General features: G+C 31.2%; 2 protein-coding genes across 2 annotated transcripts; both read right to left on the bottom strand.

Annotated features, from left to right (window-relative positions):
* Positions 1-477: 477 nt before the first annotated feature.
* LOC120142696 (acetylserotonin O-methyltransferase-like) lies at positions 478-1,689 on the bottom strand. The gene is made up of 2 exons (XM_039157214.1): positions 935-1,689; positions 478-860 (listed from the first exon to the last, which is right to left on the bottom strand). The coding sequence occupies exons 1-2, from the start codon at positions 1,655-1,657 to the stop codon at positions 555-557; spliced, it is 1,029 nt and encodes a 342-aa protein (XP_039013145.1). The 5' UTR covers positions 1,658-1,689; the 3' UTR covers positions 478-554.
* A 15,685-nt stretch (positions 1,690-17,374) lies between these two features.
* LOC120142807 (organ-specific protein P4-like) lies at positions 17,375-18,053 on the bottom strand. The gene is made up of 2 exons (XM_039157303.1): positions 17,946-18,053; positions 17,375-17,809 (listed from the first exon to the last, which is right to left on the bottom strand). The coding sequence occupies exons 1-2, from the start codon at positions 17,988-17,990 to the stop codon at positions 17,375-17,377; spliced, it is 480 nt and encodes a 159-aa protein (XP_039013234.1). The 5' UTR covers positions 17,991-18,053.
* Between the last annotated feature and the right edge of the window lie 541 nt (positions 18,054-18,594).

Below are 18,594 nucleotides of genomic sequence, written 5' to 3'. Positions count from 1 at the left end.
CTCTTTGGTTTGGATATGTCTGGCTTCCTTTGTCGTGGATCGTCAGGAGTGTTTTCGACCATCAATATCTTCAGCTCCTGGTTGATAGCGGCAAACCCTATTACCAACAACTTGATTAATTGTTTGAGAGGAGGAGGAGTTAACGGGAGTTGAGTGCAACGTCAGCAAAAACTAACCGGAGGTAATGGAAAGGACTTTATTGAAATCGAATTAAAAGTTTGATGTTTGTATTGTAAGTTTCAAAAGTTAGATGACCAAAATGAAAGTGCCTTAAAAGTTCAGGTACTATTTATATACTTTACCCTTTATATAAACATGTAGTTATCTCAAAATATATGTTAACTTGTATTACTTTTATAAAAATTTTATGATAAGAGTAAAGATATCTTTTTGAAAGATCACAAATTAATATATTGATATCAATAGATAAGTAATAACAAACTAAAACATGCAATATTTCACTGCAAAAACAACTGCTGGGATTGAAATCTTTCGTACACAACAAGCTTTTATTCTAGTGGTAGATAAAACATTCCATTGAGCAATAGATTTTTCTAAGGATAAGCTTCAATTACAGACTTAACTGCTTGGATGGATTTAACATTGAATCGAGTAAATCCGGACTCTCGAAGAACATAGTCCCATTCCTTTCGAGTCCTCTCTCTCCCTTTATTAGTATGAGCCATCATCACCATATCTAACATCAACCTTGCGAATTCTAACTCGTTGCCTTTATTATCTTCTTCGAGTACTGCATCGGCAATTATGACCTTTCCTTTGTCTTCTGGTATCGCTTCTCGACATTTCTTTAGGATCCTAATGCATTCTTCATCGTCCCAATCGTGCAAAGTCCACTGCAATTCACAAAAACATATGTAGATTAATCATGTTATACGTTGATAAAATGAAGGGTAAAAAGCGTCTAACCATTAAAAAACACAGCGTTGGCATGTGGAATAGACACGAACATGTCGCCTCCTACGTTTTCGATACCTTCGAATTTCGGTGCAGCGGCAACAACATGAGGGAGATCGAAGTTGATGCCTCGAATCCGTGGGAATTGCTTAACTAAAAGGCTCAAAGCAGTCCCATTACCTCCACCAACGTCCACCAAGCTTTCAACACCATCGAACACTTCTGGACATCCTTCAATTATCGCCGGGGTCGCCAGTCTAGCAGCGCAAGCCATCGCATCGTTCAAGAGTTTGCTATGACCAGGGTTTGCCTCGGTGTAGCTCCATAGATCCATCCCGTTTGCTGCTTCAAATGGTGAAATATTCCCACTCTCGAGGACTCGAGCACTGAGACTGTGCCATGGCCCTAACATGATAGGACTAGACTCTAACAGTATAAAAGGCGCCATGGTGTTTTCTCCATGTTTCACCAGAAGGCGAGACAGTGGCGTCAATGAGAAGCCCATGGAGTGCTGGCCGGTGGGTTCTTGTTTGAATACTTGGTAATGGACAAGGAACCTCATAATGCGGTGGAGACGCGACGGTTCGCAGCGGAGGACGGCTGCTAAATCGGACAGTGTCATGGGGCTTCCATGGTTTTCAATAACATCGGCAACCCCAAGCTCAATAGCACATTTAACAACGGCCATTTTTGTATATCCAAAGACATAATTCCAAATGTCTACTTCAGCTCCACTTTCCATATCTCTGTTTTGAAAAGTCGGTAATCAATACTGATGGTGGAAAGTTTTATTGAAAGAAGATAAGATTTATACAAAAAAGGAAAGAGTGTCTATGTGGTCTCTACGTCTCATTAACATTATTTTCCATTAATTCTTTGAAAGGTCAAGTATTTTTAAATTTGATAATAATTATTTGACTTAAAGGTTATTTTTTTATCTAATTTATCATTTTCCTTCTTATAACATTTTTAAATTAATGTGATTTTCGAAGTTTTTTAATTTTATCAATGTATAAAATATCTATTATTGTCGAGAGTTTAAGTTAGAGTTTAGGATTTAAGGGTTAAATAGGTTTAGGTTATAATATTTAGAATGATGCAGTTAATAAACAATTTCAAGGGTTAAATTGATAACAAAATATTATAGGGGCAAGAATGATAAATTGAGTCTGACAAAAGTATCCTTAAATCTAATTATTTTAAATAATGAAATTTTATAATATATTTTAAAGTTTATTTTATTGCAGATTTTTAAAATGCATTTTTATTAATAAAATGTTTAAATAGTAAAATTTAAAAAATCAACTAAATAATTATAATTGTATGCCGACGAAACTTCAAAATAATAGTAACTGATATATGTATACCAAATAATTGCCTACGGAAGCCTCCTTTTGCTACCTGTGGTCTCCTTTTCGTTGGAATTTATTTTTTTTGAATAATATAAAATGAGTATAAGATAATATTTGTTAAAAAAATTAATATATGACTATGTGTATATATTTTATAGTCATATTTGTTTGAATTTAAAATTTTAGAGAGAATAATTTGTTCTTTTATCAATTATGTTAATTTTGTCGCATTTACTTTGTCCAATTTTAATAATTAAAGTATGGGCGGACCCCTATTGTTTTAGATTTATTCAAAGAAAGGAAGGAAGGTTTTCATGATTTATTAAAAAAAAGGAAAATTTCAGTCACATCATAATTTGTGGAGATGCTATTTTTGGTATTTACTTTGTCCATTATTAATAATTAAAAGCATAGGCGGATCTGATTAAAAAAATGACTGTACCTCGTTCCCATATGTAATGAGATAAGAGGGAGGTAAGATAGTAAGCTGCCCCCAATATCAGATTAAGAACAGCTTCCGTAGAAGACCTCCGAATTATGAAATACCTTCCGTAAGACTCGATCCCACGACCTCAAGGTTAAAAACCTTGTGCCCTACTAACTGAGCTGAAAAGTAAGAATAACATGAAGAAGATGCTTGTCCCCCAAAGCTCCGCATGAAGCACCGAGTAAGTTCTTAATTCTACAATTTTAGATATTTTGTTCTTTAAAAGTTGCCAAAAAAAATAACATGACTCTAATAATTTTTTTTCTTTCAATATGTTTTTTTAACATAAAAAAACAAAATTAATGTGGTGGTCTATAGTGCTAACGTGGCAGTTCAGAGTGGTTGTTGACATGTTATATGTATTAAATTGAGCTTTTGGGTTTGTTCAATGGCCAAATTGATTTTTTAAAAGTTCAAGGGTTTATTTAATTTTATAAAAATAATAGTTATTTCTAATTACAAATATAAATTTATTCAAATATTCAAAAAAGTAAATATAAAAAATAAAAAATAAATTACTAAAAAATTGAATATAAATATTAAAAAATACTAAAACTATTATAATTTTTTTTAGAAAATTATATATATATATATATAATAGGTTTATAAATAATTACTTTTAGAAAGATATATTATACATAACATTTACATGTAACATATTTGCATATCATCAACACTTATATAAAGTATTCTTACTGGATTAATAGAGAATTATAAAATTTAAATTAGTCGAGACTTAAAATTTTTGGATTAATCAAAACTTATTATATTTTTTTAACTATCTTTTTGTAATTCTCAACTAATTTAAAAGATAATTATATGATAAGTTTCGACATAAAATATAATTAAAAAGCATAGTAAGTTTCGACTAATTCCAAATTTGTAATTCTTGTTTATTTAAAATTTTGTAAGTCTCGATTAATTTAGTAAAAAATATTTTGTATAAGTGTTGATGATATGTCTATATATTACATGTGATACGTATTTTTTATATAAATATAATAGTATAATTCTTATCTGTTGAAGAAATATTTTAATTAAAAAAAGTAGTTAGGATATAGAAGAGGTTGAAAATAATTCGAATTTTAAATTTATAAAATGTTATTTTGACGTATAAATAAAAGTGTAAACTACTAGGTTGACAACTTAACTATCTAGCCCTTTTTACTTTTGTCATCGATCTTTTAAATTTATCAATCATACAACATAATTATTTAACTGTTTCAACTAAGCCACTAGTCGTTACCAATTGATACAAATGATGAAGTGGCAGTTAAAAGGAATTGACATTATTATACATTCAGTCTTTATTATTTATATAATCAATTTGGTCCTAAATTAATCATTTAATTAGGATCTGACATGTGTTAGCACATGATCATGACACGTGTCATTGGTGACACATGTCACCACCTAATTATTTATATATGCTATCAATTTGGTCCTAAATTAAATAAAATTTAATAAATTAATCATTTAACCAGGATCTGACATGTGTTAACGCATGATCATGATATATATTATTGGTGACACATGTCACCACCTAATTAGAAGAAAATTAAGTTACAAAGAAGTAAAATTTGGGTCTTGGGCAAACTCAAACCTGAGTCACGCAAATGAAAGATACAGGGTGGAGCCACTAAGCTAACACCATCGTTTGTGTTAAGAGATATACAATAATACATATACTAATAGTATGACCAATGCCAGAAAAAAAAGAATATAATGGAAAATGGAAATAATGAGATTTGAACTTCGGCAAAAAATTGAAAGCAATAAATGATGGGAAAATATTATATTTTTTTACAATAAAAAATATTATATTTGATAAATTGTTTGATAGATTTAATATATTTTTTAAATATTAGTTGATACAATATTTTAAAAGAATAAATTTAAGATTTATATTTTTAAACTAAATTTAATAATTATATTTTTCATATTTATAATTCATGATTATATATAATGAGTATTTCTAATATAATTAATAATTTTAATTTCTTATTAAAAATAAAATATTCAAAAAATATAAATGATTCATACATTAATATATGAATATATTTTTTTATTTATACATCTAAATATAAATATACATTTATATAAATATATGTTTATTCGTATATTGAAATATTTTGATTAAAATATAAACATATTTTAAATACTAGTTTATACAAGAAAAATAAAATATATCAAAAATATAAATGATTCATACATTTAAATATAAATTGAATCATTTATATTTTCTATACATCTATATTTAATAAGAAAATAAAATTATTGGGGGACTGTTTTGCAAGTTTTAAAAGTTGGTGACCTAAATTCAAGTGCCTAAAAAGTTCAATGACTGTTTATATAATTTATCCTAATTTTCTAACAGTGATTTAAGTTGGGGACCATATTGCAAACGGAATAAATGTTGGGGGACTGTATTGCAAGTTTTAAAAGTTGAGGGACCTAAATGCAAGCTTCAGAAATGTTCAGTGACGATTACTATACTTTACCCTTACTTTTACCCCGTTTGGTATTAATTTTATGTTCAAAATGGGCTTTCTAGCTAAATTTATTTTAGAAAGCTTTACCAAATGGACCTTTAATATGTATACTCAATTTTTTTAGTAATTTATTTTTTATTTTTAATATTTTCACTTTAATTTTTTAAAAATATTTGAATAATTTTATATTTAAATTTATAATAACTTTTACTTTTTTAAAAAAATAAATAAATCTTTAAACTTTAAAAAATCAATTTTACCCTCGAACGAAACTAAAAACCCAATTTATCCTATATGTCATGTCATCTGTTGCGTCATCAGCCATCGCAGACTACCATATCAACACTGTAAATCTCCAAATCAATACCGTAAACTACCACATCAGTGCCATGAATTGCCACGTCAGCATCGTAACAATCAATGACGGAAAATATTAGTCAAAAAATCACATTGAATTTGTTTTCTGAGTTAGACATATTGACAGGAAAATAATGCGAGAGCCATATTATTTTTTTTAAAGAGTATAGGTACATCTAACACCTTTTTGCGTTAAATATTTGTTATGGATTTAATAATTTAAATAATATGTATTTATATATTTAATAATATAAATAATTATTTTAAAATTCTGCATAAGATCTGAATATAGAGAATTTCATAAAATTTTGACGAAAAGGTATCAGAGGCCCCTATACTTTTGAAACAAATTATTGTGCTCCTCATATTATTATTTTTTATCAATGTGACCATCTAACTCAGAAAATAAATCCAATGTGGCCCTATGACCAACGTATTTTCGTCATTGACAATTACGGTGCTAACGTGGTAGTTACAATGCTACCGTGGCAGTTTACGATGCTGACATAACAGTCCAAGGTAGAAGATTAATGTGATAGGTGACATGGAAGATGGGCTAAATTAGTAACTTTAACATGACAGATGGGCTGCCACATCAGCACCGTGGACCGTCACGTCAATACCATGATCTGGTACGCCAATACTGTAATGGTCAACGACAAAAAACGTTGGTTGAAGGACCACATTGAGTTTGTTTTTTTGAGTTAGAAGACCGCATTGAAAGAAAAAAATAATACGATGATCATATTATTTTTTTTCAAAAAGTACAGAGATCTTTCTACCTTTTTACCTAAATTTTTTTCAAAATAGTATATATTTATAATTTTCTTAATTAATTTATTGATTATGTATACACCCTATAAATGTAGACGTCACTTAAGACTTATATTTTATTAGGATATCACAAAGTTAATTCTGTTTATATATTAATGCAAATGAAGGAAGGGTTTCATGATTTATTAATTTTTTTTCTAGGTAAAGTGATTTTTTTAAGGATTAAATTATACAACTTTAAGCTTAGGCTATGAGCTTTATTAAGTCTCCCTAAATCTAAATGGAGAAAAGAGTACTCCCCAGCAAAACAATCACCAAAATTTTCATTAAACCACAAATCATCAACTAACCAGCACAGAAAACACTCCATATGATAACAAATATGACACCATATAAAAACTCTAACACTTGACTAAACTTGTGTTTGTGTTATCACCACACTCCACCAACTTCAGACTCTTGACATCGAGCTGGAGATAAAATATCTTCTTTCAGCACTTTAGCTTCACTCTTATCTACGACTGTACCATCATCAAACATTCTCTTGTTCGAAATCTAAACTACACCCAACGACCTCGGTCGTGGTTAAAATTACTTGGTTAAGCAATGGAAAGCTACAAATGCACATGTTTCAGCTTCCTCTTGTTCTTTATCATTACTTCCTTCAACTGAGATTCCATATTTTGACCTTTGATTTCTCCTTTTGTATACTCCAAATCTGCCTCCACAAAAACTTTTGAAGACATCATAGATGCTTGAAAACATTCTGTTACCCTTTTATTATAATCTTCGCATGTCCAAAGCATTCCACTTCTTCAATGATTCTTTAACCCTCTTAGGTTGGCTGGAAAACTTCTCCCTGAACAATTAAACTTTCCCAAGTGTTCTTCAATTACCTTGATGCATACTTTATTGGATAGTCATGCATTCAAGAGCTTGAATGGTATAGGATCCGAGTCAACATTTTCCTTAAATAGTAAGAATGAGATGAGATTTGAAACCTGGCGTTACAGACCTTGAAACATGATATCCGAATTATTTTGAAACCAAACTTCATCTGCCAGAAGTCTACCCAGGCTATTCCATTTTTTCCTTTGTCCATTCCAAGTCAACATTCTCCCTACAAGCGGTACAATCATAAGGCAGCATCTTTCGAAACAACTGTTAAAATCTTCACATCCACGACAACGATTTACAAAACTACTCATTTCACTCTTGCTTCTAACTGCAATGAAATCACCTCTTATGAACCTATTTCCTTTGCAATTGCTTTTCAGCACCACTAATTCCTCCTATAGCTTTACTTGATCAGACGAAACACATGGAGTGTAATCGTTTACTCATTCTGACTAAGTGCCTTCAGAATCCATTTTCCAGTAGTTAAGATGAATCTAGCATTAACAGTTCCAAAAGCTAACAAAGGCATGCCAAAGCACAGAAGCTAGCAACCTTTAGGACCTTCTGCTTCTGATAACATGTTGAGTTTCATAGAATATGAACACATGAAATGAAGATGAACTGAAATGCTTGATTACTTCAAATACTTTTACATACTTATATAGGGTTTTACAAACAAGATAACTACCCTACAACAACTATCAACAACTCTTAACAACTGTAACAGAAACGCAAACCGTTTCTTTATTGAACAGAACATTTCTACTCTTTGCCTTCGAAGTATTCTACATACTATCGACACCTCAGACCCCAGTCCCCTTATGATATAAGATAAAATTCTCATGCTACAAAGAGTAATATGGATTTAGTTTACCTTATTTGACTGGTCTGCTTCATCCAGTAACGCTAATTCGTTGATAACCTCCTGCTCATTTCCTATTATTTGGATGCTCAGTTCTTTTCCCAGTGCCAACGCCATTATCGCCTCTTTGGTGCATATGTTCCATCTGGCTCGTAAGTCAGAATCCGATAATGACCTTTCCTTATTTTCGGATATGTTCGAGTCCTTCTGTTTTTTCTTTTAGCGCGGTCTCTTCTTTTTTCGCTCTGATTTTGTTAGAATTTTATTTTGAAACTCCTCTTTTCTTTCTCCTTGCTTTTCCTTTGAGATGAAGTTCTGGGAAATGAAGACTGAAATCTACCTCCTTTGATTGGTCCTCTTCACCTGATGTGGGCACGTCTCATGATTTATTAATGCAATAAACCTAAAGATTGATCTATGGATATTTAAACAATTTCATTTTCTATATATAGAAGAAATAATGATTATTTTTAAAATATTTCAATCACATCATAATTTGTAGAGAAATTATTTTTCATTGTTAATTTTTCCAATATTAATAATTAAAGGTATACACGAACCAAGCTACTTTAGTGGTTAAAGGAATGATTGTTATTGTAACACCCCAATTATCGGGTCAGTGACTAAAGTATAAGGATTAAAAAGTTAGTAGTTTAATTTCAATAGTTAGAAAAGTTCAAGAACTAATTTGGAAAATTTGTATATAGGACTTATTATTAAAGATTGAAGGTTGGAGGGGCAAAGTGATATTTTGTCATGAAAGGAATTAAAAATTCATTTATAAGGCTATTTAAGCATGTGTGAAATGAGGATAAAGAAAAAAGAGAATTATGGATACTCTTCTCTTCTCTCATTCTCTTCCACCATATGCTTCCATGTTTAAGGTAAGTTAATTGAAGTTGTTTCATTCCTTCATTTCTGACTTGGTTTTGGTTCCGTTGGTAATATAGAAGCTTAATAAAGCTCAAAGATGAGTTGAAACTAAGAGATGGATAAATTAATGGTGATTTAGTAAAATGGGGTTTTGAGGGAATTGTTAGGAAATGATGAATATTTGAATTCTAAAGGAATATTTAACTTGTCAAGGGTTTAATTAAGGGATTAAAAGTATCAAAAAAGGACTAAAAACATGTTTAAAGAAGTGATATGATTTTTAGTCTCAAGAGTTATATGGATAAATTTGGATATCTAAAGGAGATTATTGTATATAAGTTAGCTGGGGTAAGAGTAAGTAAGTTTAAAGGCATGAATGGATATAAAGTAGGAGATTTAAGTGAAGATGAGTAAATTTTTGAAATGAACCAGAAGAATTCTAGGTAAGGATATCAGTACTAGAAGAATAATACAGATACTATAAGGTTAAATTCAAATAATCGAAGAGCAGTATTGATACTAATTGAATTAGTATCGGTACCAATGTGAAGGTATCGATACCAAGAGGGTGGTATCGATACTGTAGTTGTAAGGGATTTCCAGAATGCTAAAATGGTATCGGTACTGAAGTGGGTAAGGGTATCATAAAAGAGAAGTATCAGTATTGTAGGCAGAGTATCAATATTAGTTGTTCTAAAATGTTAAATTAAGTGTTTTAATTCGTTTAAGTAAAGATTAATTGGGTAGGTGTAATTGAGCTTTGACATTCATGGGTCATATTAATGTGTAGATTTGATTGGAAACAAGTGTTGAATGAATGGACGTGCAGAGTTAGTAAGCTAAAGTTAAATAGGTGTTGCTTAGGGATTAATTGAGGCAAATGTGAGTGCTATTTAATTATTATATTTATGATTGGAGAATGGCTTGAGATGAGTCAATCTCAAATGTTTTTGACCAAAGTAAAATGTTATGAATATATGTTATATGTGAATATGCGTTATATGATTAAATTGATAAGTGGAATATGATATGAAATATGAAATAAGTACGAACCATGGGTATATGATAATTGTTGAATAAATGATATGTGAAATTAAATGTTATGAGAACAAGTTCTATGTGAATAAATGATAGACTTGGATAATGTTTCATAAAATGGTTCTATGTGAAAAGTGTTATATCTAAAAATGTTATATATGTATGTGAATGTGATAAATGAAAAATTTCTACGCGAAGATACCCTATATGAACGAACACTACGAGAATAAGACACTCTAATTAGTGAAACTCAAAATGATTATAAATTAAAGCCCAAGGTATATGTATGAGAATTAGAGGTATAGTTGGCATGCCAAGAGTCGAGGGTTCTATGTGGTCCTTCGGGATAATCTGTGTGGTCCTTTGAGGCAAACCTATGTGGCACTTCGGTGCAAACCTATGTGGCACTTTGGTGAAAACCTATGTGGTCATTCGGGATAATTATGTGGCACTTCGGTGAAAATTATGTGAGCTGTGGTGACATCATTAGAGCACAACCTCAATGTACTCACATACATTGAGTTCTCAGTATTATATGTTGGGCCAATTAAATAAATGAATATTAAATGAAAAGTTTATAAGTTATATGTAGTTTATATGAAAATAAAAATTATTTTGAAAGTATACTTTGTCTAAAAGTCTATATTATTAATGACATGAAAGGTATATTCAAGAATAAAATGAGTATAAATTCTTCACTGATTAATAAGAGATGTTATAAGTTATAAGATTGGTGATGTTTTTTAATTTAACCTTTCTTTTATAAATTTATACAAATGTTTTATTATTAAATAGTACTCATAATGCCTCACTAAGTCAATGACTTAACGTGTGAGTGTTTTCACACGTAGGTTCAAGAGTATGCGATATGTAAGCAGTGTAAGCAAGGGCATGACATCATATGTTTGCAGATTTTCAGATCAGAGAAATATGATATTTTATGTGATAGTTTCACAAGAAGGTTGTTGGCATGTACCATAAAAATTAATGTTTAAATGCTCTCATATGTATTTTAATTATGATGTATTAAATTTTATGTTCATTTTCATGTTTTAATCGTATTTTAAAAAGAGTCAAAGAGTTTGAAAAGTTAACGTGACACCTCAGATTCATATATGGGTCGGATACGGGTTGGGTGTTATATTTAATGGTATTAGAGCCTAGGTTGAGTCAAGTTTTTGAAATAGACCGGCCGGTCGAATGTAAAAAAATGTTTGGTTTGTACATGCCAACGAAATAATAAGTATATTTGATCTGATAGTATAATGAGTATGTTGTCCTTGCTGGTATAGTTAAGTGACTAGATATTAAGAGATGTAAAACTAATGGGTCTTCCGAAGTGAAGGGATAATTAGAGTTAATAAGTGAAGTAGTAATACAGTAAAGTGAATAACATACGCATCATTGAGTACTTTCCGAATGATGAATGTGATTTTGATGCAATTTCAATCGTTTAATTCTTCAAGTTATTAGAATAAATGTTGTTAAAGAGTTGAAAGTTTAGGATTACCTGAGTTAAATGAAATAGCTGAAGAAGGTCATGATTCTGCGGATTTTTGGTTAGTGAAGAGAAAATTTGGTTGGATGGTCTCTACTATTTTGAAACGAATAAGTTGGATGGAGTGGTCTCATTACTAAGAGGTCGAGCACGTGTATGATAGATCACATGTGATAAAGAGAGCAAAGAGGTTCCTAAAGAGGATGTTTAGAGGTAACTATTATGAAATTATGGATGGATATAGTCTACAAAGTAAAGTAGCAAAGAAGAACAAGTATCATCTTCTGGGGATTTAGAATAATCCTCGTTACAAATTAGATATATTTGGTTGCTAAGCCAAATAGATTAGTGAGATAAAATAAAAACATGAAGTATAATCTTGATTAATGATTTAAATTTCAAAAAGAAGTTAATGTTGAAATGGTAGAAAATATAAATTAAGTATGAGTTATGATTGGCTGTAAGTGAAAAAGTTATTTTGAATTCGAAATTTGTTGAAGTTCTTTGATTATTCAAAAGATTTATGGAGAAATTTTCTAAGATTCCTCCCCACTAAACAAGTTATTAGTAGGGAAGACAATAGTTGTTTGAATTACAAGAAACAAGGAAATACAAGATAAGTAATAATAAGATCTATAGGAAAAGTAATTAGGTTTCGTTCGAAGTAAAATAAATCATTTTGATAAGCAAATAAGGAGTTAAAAATTGTTAATCGATAAGAAGTCAGGTTTAAATGTCAATTCTATAAACTGGATTAGAAGACTCATGAGAAAGAGTATCGTAAATGATTAGGTACATATTTGAATCTAGCTCTTAAAGATTGAAGCGGAGAAATGTAAGGATTAATAAGAATAGTGTTATGTATACGTAGGGTAAACTATCAAAGTGAGTAGGTCCAGTAAAATTGGTAAGCATTAATGAGTACTAGTAAGATGTCGTTTCTCCTATTGATATGAAAAGAATATTGAAGTATAAGAAAAAGAGATGATCTAGGTTACAAGAAAGTTTTTAATGAAAAAGAAAAGTTTTTGAGTTATGAGTAAAAGTTACCAAATATTATACTTCTTTAAAGACGATAAAAAAAGTATTGGATTGACTGCATTGAAGTTGAAGAAGGGAACTAGAAGGGTTTGTCAAATTACAAAGTCAAAAGTAAGATAAAGAAAAAGTTTAAGACTTTTAGGGATCATATAAAAGATATGGAAAGTGATATGTTATGTTGATTGTTGGCTGTTTGTTGGAAGAAAAAAATAGTACCTTGAAGGTAGAGGAAAGTAAAAGATTTTTTTTAGGAATATAAGTAAACAATTTAGAGAACCAAGTATGATAAAGGATCTTATGGAGGTGTAACTGATAAGCTTGACATGTTAGAAATAAGGTTTTAAATAAATTTGGAATGAGAGTAAACAATTTCAGTTCTTAGTAGAAATGAGAAAGAGTTCTAATAGATTTCATAATTGAGTTATTTTTGTCATCGAATAAAAAAGATTCAATCTGAGTAATTATGGAGCAAGTAATAAAGACTACGCATTCCATTCCGGATTCGACTTGATTTTTTATGGAGATAGTCAGACTACGTGGAGTGCCAGTATTAATTGTATCTGAGGGGATTTTGGTTAACCTCAAGGTTTTGGAATTATTTGAGCAAGGTCTATGGAATTTGATCAAAATTTTGGCGCTATTGTCTATTCGCATGTAGTTGGTTGGTCTAATAAGGTTAACCAACTTTTAAAAGTTAAGGCATGGGTGATAAAGTTTAAAGGATCAGGAGAAAAATGGTATACCAAATTGAGCAAGCATAAGTGTGGATCCTGTAAGGTTGTATTTTGTTGCCATGTAGACTCTGTTAAGAATATATGGATAAGTATCAAGAAATGTTAAGATGTACAAGGAATATTGACATAAGTTCCAAGGTTATTATGATTAGAATTTGGAAAAGTTCTAATTTTACTGCAAAGCAATTAGAGAATTAAGTAAGAAAATATCTGAATTCTAATATTAAATTAGTAGTACTTGTAGATTTTGTTGTGAGGGCACCCTATATACGTAAGGAATGATATTATATCTATAAGGATCTAAAGTCAAATGTATGTGGAGGAATGTAAAGACAAGAAATAGACTGATTATCTGGAGATTGATGAAATGTTGATTAACTGCAACATGGCAGGTTAATATGATAATGGGTATGACAAAGTTATAAGATAGTTTTTTTTTTTACTTTTAGAAGTGTTGAGTATATAATGGTCTGTAAAAGAAAGATTAATTTTAGTGGTAGTCAAAAATAGAATAAGTAGAAAAATGAGAATGTAAGATTTAAAGTCTGTGGAATGGTTGCATGTCATGAAAAAGAGTTCACATCAAGTTGATTTTAAAAGAATATCATGTCTGCAAGTTATGAAATTTTCAAGATAACTTTATATGAAGTTTTTCTTTCGTAGAAGAAGATATGAGACCTCATTAAGTTGATTATAATTGAAAGATTGAGACTTAGTGCATCCAGATTTGATTAAAGAAGTTGAAGATAAGTGAATATTATTCATGATAATCTTAAGACAGATAAGGATCGACAAAAGTTATATGCGGGTTTGAAGAACAAGGAATTTGAATTTCAAGGAAAATAATGTTTTTCAAGGAATGACAAAAGTTAAATGTCTTTCATGTTTCAATATTTAAGAAATATTGATTAGATCTTTCTCAAATAATAGCACGGAAAGAATATAAGTTTAATCTGTTTTGATCCATAAAGAAGAACCAATATGAATTTTAGTAGGGAAGTAAATATTTAAGAAATGAAATGAATCTTTCAGATAAAGTTCTTTGGGAAGTAACAAGTGGAAGAAATAACATAGAAATGTGAAATGGATTTAAGGAAACAAGTTTCTTGTCTCTTTGAACAGTGAAAATTCGATGACGAATTTTCTTAAGGGGGAGATTTGTAACACCCAAATTATCGGGTCAACGACTAAAGTGTAAGGATAAAAAATATAGTGGTTTAATTTCGTTAATTAGAAAAGTTCAAGAACTAATTTGGAAAATTTGTATATAGGACTTATTATTAAAGATTGAAGGTTGGAGAGGCAAAGTGGTCTTTTGTCATGAAAGGAATTAAAAATTCATTTATAAGGCTATTTAAGAATGTGGGAAACGAGGATAAAGGAAAAAGAGAATTCTAGATACTCTTCTCTTCTCTCATTCTCTTCCACAGTATGCTTCCATGTTTAAGGTAAGTTAATTGAAGTTTTTTAATTCCTTCATTTTTGACTTGTTTTTGGTTCCTTTGGTAATATAGAAGCTTAATAAAGCTTAAAGATGAATTGAAACTAATCAAGCAAGTCATCAAAAAATAATCAAATGGAAGTACTTACTACTGTGACAAGCGTTAGGTACCCTCCAACTCCCCAACCTTTCTAACATTCAAAATAGCTAAACCGACCAATGGAGACCAAACCCCTTCATTCATTTTAGACGAACTTGCATGGTTTATAACCTGATGATCCCCTTTGACATCCATGGATTATTGGTATGCAACATTTTGAACCCAGCTCATAACATTCATTTTGTTTCTCGTTAAATTCTCAACTTGTTTCTTATTCCGAGCACCTTTTATTTAACTAAATTTTTCTTCCCTGATTTCCCCATTGCCTCCTGATTTTTAGAAATTTTAAACCCATCAGTATTCTTAACACCAATATTAGGTTATCTAATTGCCAGAGCAATGTGCTTACTCCCATTAATCCTCATGGCATGTTCGATCACATCCACATGCTATCCAACCATCATCGAAAAAACCTCCACCTGTTCGATTCTCTTTTTAGTTTGTTTCTTCTTCTTTTCTGGATTCTAAGTAAGGTAGGCAGCTGAACGGGTCACTAAATTTATCGATGCCTCTTGGCCATGATGATTTGGCTGCTCCATTTCCTTCACCAGCTTAAGGACTTGACCGTCACTCGTAGATACACTATCATACTTCTCTTCCATCGTTATCCAACGCAGCAAAACGAGACCCTCTAGAACCGCTTACCATTCCACCCTCTTTGGACTTCCGGTTGTTGTTAATAGGTTTTTTCTTGTGATTTGCAATCACTATCCAGGGGCCATAAAGCCCTTCCTCCACACTTTCTTCGCGAACAACGGGTGTAACTTCTTTATTTGAATCAACGAGTTCACTAAGATCTTTCCCCTGTGTGCATTGTTCTTTTACATGACCATACACACCACAATTGAAAAAAATTTGGTGTAATCCCTCATACTCAAATCTTTTTTTAACTCCATCAATTCCAATACATGGGATAAGTGGTTTATTTAAGTCAATAAGAGGTTTATTTGGTGTAATCCCTCTTGAACTTACCCTTTCGCCCATTTGAGTATTATAATCAATCTTAACGATAGTGCCCACCACCGTAGCAATCAAGCGAAATAAGGCTTTAGTATAATATCGATAAAGTAGCTTCGGGAGGCAAATCCAAACGATTACATATGACAGATGATTCCCCAAAGTTGAACAGCTTCGAGACCATGGTTGAACGGTTAGATAACTCCCATAAATAGTCCATGGCCCTCCATTAGCACCTTAACATAGTCTTCTTCCTCCGTGAACTTGACCAGGAAGTAGTTGTTGTCTAAGTCCGTTAAGTGTACTTCTCCTATAGGATTCCAAACAGCATTGATACGATTCAACAAAGCTTTATAGCCTATCATCATTCCAAGCAGTCGCACAATTATAACGTTTCTCATATTTCGATCAATTTGTTCAAGTACCTTTTTTGAAAATTTGATTCTCGGGTACTCCCCGGATCTATCAATGACATAATCGTCTTCAAGAACCACCACTTCAATGTCATTGATATCACAGTCGAAATTCAAAGTTTTCCGCTGGATATTCGATCCAGCCACCATGTTTGCATACGTAACTTTGCCAATACTGGAATCATCAATAGAACTTTTAGTAACCCCAGCCTGTTGAATACCCGTAGGGTCACTATCAGCCAGAGCGATACTCCCTCCAACGGATTCTACTTCCATCCCCACAACCTCAATCTTCCCATGGCACCATTATAATGCCCATCACCAATACCTTCATTATTATTCACCTTCTTCTGAATTCTCTGACCAGCAACAAGAGGCGGAGAACCTGGCCTCTCAAGAGAACTCTGAACATTAAAGAGCGGAGTTCTATCCGTTGGCCGACCACCAGAATAAGGAGGAACATTAGGCGGCACACTAGGGTTACCACTGGGGTTTATGCTTCCCATTATGTTTTAGGTTGAAGTAGTTAATTACTAATCCAACTTTTAATTTAAGGAAAACATTGAAAACATCTTTTTTATGTTTTTATATTTTCCCTTAATTTTATTTTTATTTTACAGAAATCATTTTTTCAATTTTACAACTCAATACTTTAAATATAAAAATACTAAAATATTAATTTATTAAAAAATTAATTTAATTAGTATATTGTGTAATAAAAAAATTCAGAGACTATATTGATTTTTTACAAAGTTGAGGGTTATAAATATCATTAAATCAAATAATTATTGTTAGAAAAGTTTGAACTCATGTAAGTGGAGCCGAGAAGCTCAAAACCGAGGTTCAAGGCTTATAGTATGTCTGCGTATCAAATAATAATTTATTTTATTATTTAATATAACATGCATTTATTACAGGAATATAACATCGATCTTCTCACATAAAAGCACACCACCCAATCGGATGATTATTCCAAGTTTATTCTAACACACAATACAACGTAGCATGTTCTTGTTCACTTTTACCCATGATAAATGGTGACGTCCGGTATCTGTTCAAAATCATCAGTTAATGATTTTTTTTCTACTTTAAGATTACCATCGTCTCCGTAAGCTGAAACATTGGTCTCGGTTCGAAATCTTCGGTAAATGATGATGATCTCTTTCGTTTCAGATTAGCATCACCACCGTAAGCCGAAAGGTTTGGCCTCGGCTCGAAATCTTTGGCAAAAGATGACGATTTCTTCACTTTTAGATTCTCGTCGTCCCCGTAAGCCAAAGCATTTGGCCTCGGCTCGAGATCTTCACAAAATGTGGACTTCTTCTCATTTCCATTAGGCCTCACTGGTCGTTTAAAATCCTCAGAAATAATAATCTCTTCGTTCAGCTCACCGGAACCGGCGGAGGTGACCTCGATCTGAACAAGGCCTTGGAGTGCATGAGGCATAGGTTGGTCTTTCATTACAGCTCTCCAATACTCTCCACCATCTTTCCTAGCTGCTACAATGGTGTCTGCAAACTGCGTCCATATAAAACATGTATAATTAACCATACAAATTAACAATATATATATATATATATGTATAAATAGTAAAAAATTATATTATTAATACCAAACTGCCATTTGTTTAATCAAGTTTGCAAAGTCAGCTTACCAGGAGAAGTGACAGAAATGCAAAGAAAGGAAGGAAGGTTTTCATGATTTATTAATGCAATAAACCTAAAGATTGATATATGGATATCAACTTCTACAACTCTTATGGAGCCGATAAACAATTTTCCTTTCTATATATAGAAAAAATAATGGATTTTGAAATATTTTACTCACATCATGATTTGTATAGGAATCATTTTTGAATAAACTATAGAAATGGTCACTTTAGTTTCATAGGTTTTCACTTTTGCTTATTGAATTAGAAAAAGTAATATTTTTGTCACTTACGTTATCAGTTTATAAATTTTTAGTTACTTACGTTATCGATATATAACATTTTGGTCCTTGAGATGTTAAACGCCGTTAGTTTAAAAATGTGCTCGTTAGTAAAAAGGGATTAATTATCAATTTAACTCTTAAAATATAGATAAAATATCAATTTAAGCTAATAATCTAATCAAATTTGACATCTTACCACAGTAGCCTATCACTGCTGATCGTTATTGTCGACGACCATTAAATCTAAAATTTCTAATTTACTCCTTTTCGCCTATAAACACGAATATAATATTTGTTTCCTCGAAAAATATCAGTTTCCCTCGAAACCCTTGGCCTCAATTATTCTTTGTTTTGTATTATTTTTTTGTCGC

This window comes from Hibiscus syriacus, unplaced genomic scaffold (assembly GCF_006381635.1).
Source record: "Hibiscus syriacus cultivar Baekdansim isolate YM2019G1 unplaced genomic scaffold, ASM638163v2 tig00110831_pilon, whole genome shotgun sequence".
NCBI classification, from domain to species: domain Eukaryota; kingdom Viridiplantae; phylum Streptophyta; class Magnoliopsida; order Malvales; family Malvaceae; genus Hibiscus; species Hibiscus syriacus.
Note: the sequence above shows the minus strand (reverse complement) of the source record. Positions and strands in the feature narration are given on the sequence as shown.

Coding starts and splice junctions, on each gene's coding strand:
- LOC120142807 (XM_039157303.1), bottom strand. CDS start 17,990: ATGAAAACCTTCCTTCCTTTCTTTGCATTTCTGTCACTTCTCCTG. Junction 17,810..17,945: donor CATTTCTGTCACTTCTCCTG/GTAAGCTGACTT, acceptor ATATGGACGCAG/TTTGCAGACACCATTGTAGC.
- LOC120142696 (XM_039157214.1), bottom strand. CDS start 1,657: ATGGAAAGTGGAGCTGAAGTAGACATTTGGAATTATGTCTTTGGATAT. Junction 861..934: donor CACATGCCAACGCTGTGTTT/TTTAATGGTTAG, acceptor TGTTTTTGTGAA/TTGCAGTGGACTTTGCACGA.